Here is a 5,963-nt window from a genome sequence, read left to right as displayed (position 1 = left end):
GAGATAGAGCGTTTTCGAACTGGCTGTCGAGATAGGGCGATCTTCCACTCAGCAGTCGATATATTTTCATACAAAATTAAGGAAAAAAATTTTTCACTAGAATAATTGCTAATAAGTATTATATTACAACAAAATACATACCATCTTTTAACTCTGGCTGTATGTAAAAATGTTACACGTCGGATAATTTTTAAGTTCTGCAAAGTTAATATATTTAATTATTATTTTGACGACGAAGAAATTCTACGAACGCGTCTTTCATTTCGCTCACATTATCCGCATACTGTTGCAAAATGGCAAGCCATTTGTCATCTGCTTGCTTCATTTCTTGAGTTGCCATTAAGAAGTCGGTGCGCATATCCTCCATCACTGACACTGCCGTCTTCTTCTTGTTTTTTGCAGGCTCGCTCGAGGAAGGCCTATTGGAGGAGTCTACATTTGATGAGCTAGGACTGGGAAGCGGTGGGCATGTTGTTGACTCTCCATCCGTCTCGATTTCGATACACTCGTAAAACTCGGCTTCGTTGCAGTCAAAATCAACTAAAATATTATATACATATAAAACAATAAAAAAGGATCTCGAAAGTAAATAGAATTTATTATTACGTACCCATAATACTATCCTCCGTCAACTCGTCAGCGCAGTAGCTCTTTTGGCATCCAAGGGCTTCATGGACGGCATTATACAGTTTCCACGTAGATGGAGAGCCTCCCGACGGACCAACTTTTGCCCTTTCTTGCCTATAAGTATTTAACAAATAAATGAAAGAAAATAAAAGTTAATTTAGTAGCTACTTATGTACCTGTATTTGTTGGAGAAGTTGTGCAACTTAACTCTCACTTCCGCTCCAGTATATACGAAGCCAATGTTTCCCAGATCGCTGGCCATCTCCTCATAGATATGGCCATTCTTTCGAGCTGACCGCAGCTCTGGCATCTTCTCGCGCCACAACTCAATCAGAGCAGCCTCCGCCGCCTCATTCCAAAGTACCCTTTTTTTTTTTGGTTTGGAGTCCATCCGTTCGCCAGTAACTTTCGTTTATTTTATTTTATTAATTCTTGACTACAATTTGACAGTTAATAATTGTCAACATCAGCTGTGGTGAATTTGTTTTCACAAACAGAGGGCGCTAAATCAGGGTTGCACAGCGAGATTTCATGAGGATTAAATCCTGATCCACTTGGTGACGAGATTTTCAAGTCATATTTTTGTATGGCGAAATCTTGCTATCTCAAGGGGATTGGCGAGATAATTACGATAAGTATGTTAATTACAAGATCAACTTTTGGTCAGAACTTAGTATTATATAACCAAAAAGAATATTTGTGTTACTGTTGTTAAACTCAAAAATGGATGGCAGAATGTTTTCAACTTGATTTATAAAATCTGGTAACTGGTTTGGATCGTTACCATCAAAACACTCAATATTTTGAATGCAGGATAAAACTAAGTTAAATCTACTTATCTCTAATGCTTCCATAGTAAAGTGTTCAATTTTTTATTTAAATATGGAGAGAAAAAGAATAAAAAATGTATGTGATAAAATCACAGTAGGCGAAATAAATTGGAGTAATTCAAAAATACTTATATGTACGTATGTATGCTGCGACGATATCTAGTGTTATTGCTACAATGTTCAATACTGCACTCATTGAATAAATGTGTTTGTTGCAATCCAATCGCCTGCACAAAATTATTTTGTTGTTATCACTTAAAGAAGAGAATTGTTTAAACGTATGTATGTTATTATGTTTTTATTGTTGCTCCCGCTAATATGCGAGTGAGCTATTAAAATTACATCGAGTCTACTCTTCGCTTTGTTTTGTTGCAGTTAATATTTTAAGAGTCTATTTATTGTTGTTGATTTTTGTTAAAAAGGTATTTTTTTATTTTGCTGCTCTCCATGAATATTTGTTAGAATTTCACAGAGTTTGCTCTCAGCCTTGCAGTTGGTGGTAAACTCCAATCGATTGCACAAAATGTTTTTGTTTTTTCTGTTCTTAGTTCTTAGGATTTTTTGTTGTTGTTGTTATTGCGTGTACTCCCATTCACCTTCATGAATGACGTAGGAACTGATTTTCGCACAGTTTTCTATATTTGCACTTCTTACGTGCATGCATACAATGACCTTGTTAGAGGTTATAATCGTCCCTTTTGACCTTTGTGGAGGTCTCAGTCAAAATATTTAGTAGAAACACGTGTGTTTTTCTTGTGTATTCAAATAAGCAGGTCTTAAAGTTTCACGTTTCAAATTCTTTTTTTTCTATTTAATTGTTACTTTTTAATTATGTGGTTTTATATGTTCTTTCTCTGACTTTGGAAGAGCTCGACATCACCGCATTAAATCACAAAGTTCTTGAGTTCACAGCTTTTTTATTTAGCTAAGCTAAACTCTGCTAAATTCACTCGTTTAACTATATTTAAACTTTTCAATAACAAGTATTTAACTCTTTTTAAACCCTGTTTTCTTTTTTTTATCCTCGTCGCCAATAACGTTCTTAAATAAAACAAACGCCTTCTTTAGTGTCTGAATAAGAACTCAACTCATTTTATTCGTTTTAATCATTCTAAACCTAATTCATATGAATTTTTAAGAAACATTTTGAGTATGCAGTTTTGTAGCCCAATTTCAAGTACCATTGATTTTTGGGAATTTTTCTCGTCGAAGGTGTTGCTCATTTTCTACATATAACCAAAAAATCGTCGAAAATGTTTTGTGTGGAATAAAATGGCTAACATGGTCACCAAAAAAAAAAAAGTAAGTGCGCCTGGGCCACACTAGAGAAGTGAAATTTACGTTACATACATTTCTATCTTGTCTCATAAGTGATGAGTTATGAGTCATAACCAATGTACATACAACATCCTCTTTTTCTTAAGGTTATATTTTTTGTCTTTTTTCTATCTAGATACCTACCTCAACTCCTGTTCGTTCTAATTACATTTATGTTATTCTGTTTTCCTCTATCTTCATTTTCATCTTTATTCTCTATCGATAAAAAAATCGATAATCGAGATGACATCCAATAAAACCTCGATAACAAAACCGATAAAAATATCGATAACGAAATCGATGAAAAATTCGATAAAAATATCGATAGCAAAATCGATAATAATATTGGTAGCAAAATCCATTAGAAACTCGATAAAAATATCCATTAAAAATAGATAAAAATATCGATATCGATAACAAAATCGATAAATATCTATAACCAATTCGATAAATATTGAAAAGAAATCGATTAATATCGATAACAAACTCGATAAATATCGATATCAAATTAGATAAATAGCGATAACAAAATCGGTAACAAAATCGATAAATATCAATAACATAATCTATAATAAAATCGATAAACATCGATAACAAAATCGATAAAAAAACCGATAAATATCGATAACAAAATCAATAAACATCGATAACAAAATCGTTTAATATCGATAACAAAATCGATAAATATCGATAACAAAATCGATAAAGATCGACAACAAAATCGATAAATATCGATAAAAAAATCGATAAGAATCGATAGCAAAATTGGTAAATATCGATAACAGAATCGATAAATATCGATAACAAAATCGATAAATATCGATAACAAAACCGATAAAAATATCTAAATTTCTAAAATCCCAAAATAGTTCCCGGATTGAGTCTCTGTGTCTAAGTGTTATTCTTTAACCTTTTATTAGCAAATTTTTGTTAAATTAATGCCATATGCATATACACAAGAAGCTCTTGTTTCAGCCCCAACCATTTCCGTTGTACCCTTCTCGTTGCATCATTTTCGTTGCGTACACACAAGAAGTACTTGTTTCAGGCCCAACCATTTCCGGTGCACCATTTCCGTTGCATCATTTCCGTGTCATCATTTCCGTTGCATACACATAAGAAGTACTTGTTTCATGCCCAACCATTTCCGTTGCACCATTTCCGTTGCATCACTTCCGTTGCATAATTTCCGTTGCACCATTTCCGTGTGCAATTTCCGATGAATTTGCCAGTTTACTCCCAACCAAGCAACCGCCGCTAAAGAAGTTTCACTTCAAAAATTACTTTAAACCTGCAGTAAAATTGAATGGGCTAGAAAACTGCTTACCCAAAATATTTCTTAAAAATCGAATTAAAAAGATCGAAATTTTTACGAAAGTGGGTTGATTTTTTAAAACGTTGCACAGAGATTCAAGCTTGGATTTATACGGTTTTTATTAAAGATTATACTATATTTTTTTTAACAAATTATGAAAATTAAAAAATATTAAGACAAATGGTCAAATCTTTTCATAATGTAAATGCCGTAATGTAATGACGAGGTCTATAAATTCATAGTATTTGCATACCCATTGTTGTAATTTTTAATTTAAAAGATTTGAATGCTTTCTTATTCTATAAATAATCTTGTACAAGCCTAAAAAAGGGATTATGATTGAAGATTAATTTTTTTTTTCTTTTTAATTCGTTTTCAAATTTTTCGTTTGAGGTAATATATTTAATATTTTTTTCCATCTCTGAGGGGAAGGGCGTTCGCCCCCATCGGCTCTTCCCTGTATCCACGACTGGCTAGAGAATGGGCAAGTTATTGAAACGAAGACCACCCTCTTACACCATTAATTATGGAATTTTTAACCGAGCCCAGTGTTGCTACGACCCCTCCCTCTTCTTCTATGTTGTGTAATGCCTAGCTGTACCGATTACCAGTAGCTCATTAAAACAAAATATGTATTAATTTTTTTACTATGGCAGTATATTTAAATTCAAAACATTAAAGCTGTTTTTCTCCGAGTTTTTGGTTTTTTGAGTTGTGACAGCTTTGAAGTAAATGAGTATTATGTTCATTTACACGACATTCATACTGGATATTGAAAATAATTTCGGAACATTCGCCATAATGTTTGTTGGATAATTTGTAAACAATTTTCAATGTAATTGAAGGAACGAAATTTTATACGTAATATTAAATTGTTTTACTTACNATTTGTAAACAATTTTCAATGTAATTGAAGGAACGAAATTTTATATGTAATTTTAAATTGTTTTACTTAAAAAATTTTAAACGCGCCGATTCTTTTTGGTATTCGCGATATTTACTCAGTATTTGCCAAAAAGTATCGATTTCTCGATACTACTCAGTACTCATGAAAAGTATCGATATTCTGTACTCGATACTTGTATCGTTCTATCACTACTTGCACTTCATTATTCATTATTCATTCATTATTATTAAATGTTCTACAAACCTGCACACTAAAATGCTGACTAAAAAGTTTAAAATGTTGGTGAAAATAAGCAGAATTTTGAAATTTACGTTACATACATTTCTATCTTGTCTCATAAGTGATGAGTTATGAGTCATAACCAATACACATGTAATGAAAAAAGTAACTATAATATTTTGTGCGATGTAAAAATCACTTTTAATTATAATTTAATTTCATTATTTAAGTTCACAATTTTAATTTAAGTATTTTGATTTCACAATTTAAGTTAAGTAGGTATTTTAATTTCACAAATTTAAGCAAATAGGTAGTTTGATTTAAGTTATAATTTACAACAATTTAGTCTACTTTTATTTAGCACGGTTCAACGGATGCTACAACTTTCGATTACCGACGGCGCGCAAATCAACTTTTAGACTGCCTCTGCTTGGTCAACTGGTACTTGATAAAGCGACGGTCAACTGCTTGTACAACGGGATCAGCTGAGAGAGTAAAAGGCGACTGGAAATCGTATGCTTATAACAACAACGTAGACTTATTTAGTGGTTGTTGTTGACTACTGTGTTTGGCGACGGTTAATGGCTGATGACCACTGTTTACATTCGGCCATCCTGTTCATCGTCATCTGACCCAGATGACATCAATTCTTCAGCGTTACAAACATTGCGCCACAATTTCATATTGTCGGCAAACGTTGATGTTTCGAAGGGACCTTCACAATTTTCAGCTTTTCTCACATCATATC

At 32.7% G+C, this 5,963-nt stretch overlaps 1 protein-coding gene across 1 annotated transcript; it reads right to left on the bottom strand.

Moving 5' to 3' along the window:
- Nucleotides 1–31: 31 nt before the first annotated feature.
- On the bottom strand, nucleotides 32–1,324 carry LOC108373238 (uncharacterized). Its single transcript, XM_017629102.1, has 3 exons — nucleotides 804–1,324; nucleotides 611–741; nucleotides 32–540 (listed from the first exon to the last, which is right to left on the bottom strand). Exons 1-3 carry the CDS (start codon nucleotides 1,016–1,018, stop codon nucleotides 215–217), a joined length of 672 nt encoding a protein of 223 aa, XP_017484591.1. The 5' UTR covers nucleotides 1,019–1,324; the 3' UTR covers nucleotides 32–214.
- Nucleotides 1,325–5,963: the final 4,639 nt, after the last annotated feature.

The sequence above is a fragment of the Rhagoletis zephyria genome, unplaced genomic scaffold (assembly GCF_001687245.7).
Source record: "Rhagoletis zephyria isolate East Lansing unplaced genomic scaffold, Rhagoletis_zephyria_1.1 Rzeph_scaffold_06497, whole genome shotgun sequence".
Classification (NCBI taxonomy): domain Eukaryota; kingdom Metazoa; phylum Arthropoda; class Insecta; order Diptera; family Tephritidae; genus Rhagoletis; species Rhagoletis zephyria.
The sequence above is the reverse complement of the archived record's forward strand: the minus strand, read 5'-3'. Positions and strand labels throughout refer to the sequence as shown.

Coding starts and splice junctions, on each gene's coding strand:
- LOC108373238 (XM_017629102.1), bottom strand. CDS start 1,018: ATGGACTCCAAACCAAAAAAAAAAAGGGTACTTTGGAATGAGGCGGCG. Junction 742..803: donor AACTTCTCCAACAAATACAG/GTACATAAGTAG, acceptor AAATACTTATAG/GCAAGAAAGGGCAAAAGTTG. Junction 541..610: donor GACGGAGGATAGTATTATGG/GTACGTAATAAT, acceptor ATAATATTTTAG/TTGATTTTGACTGCAACGAA.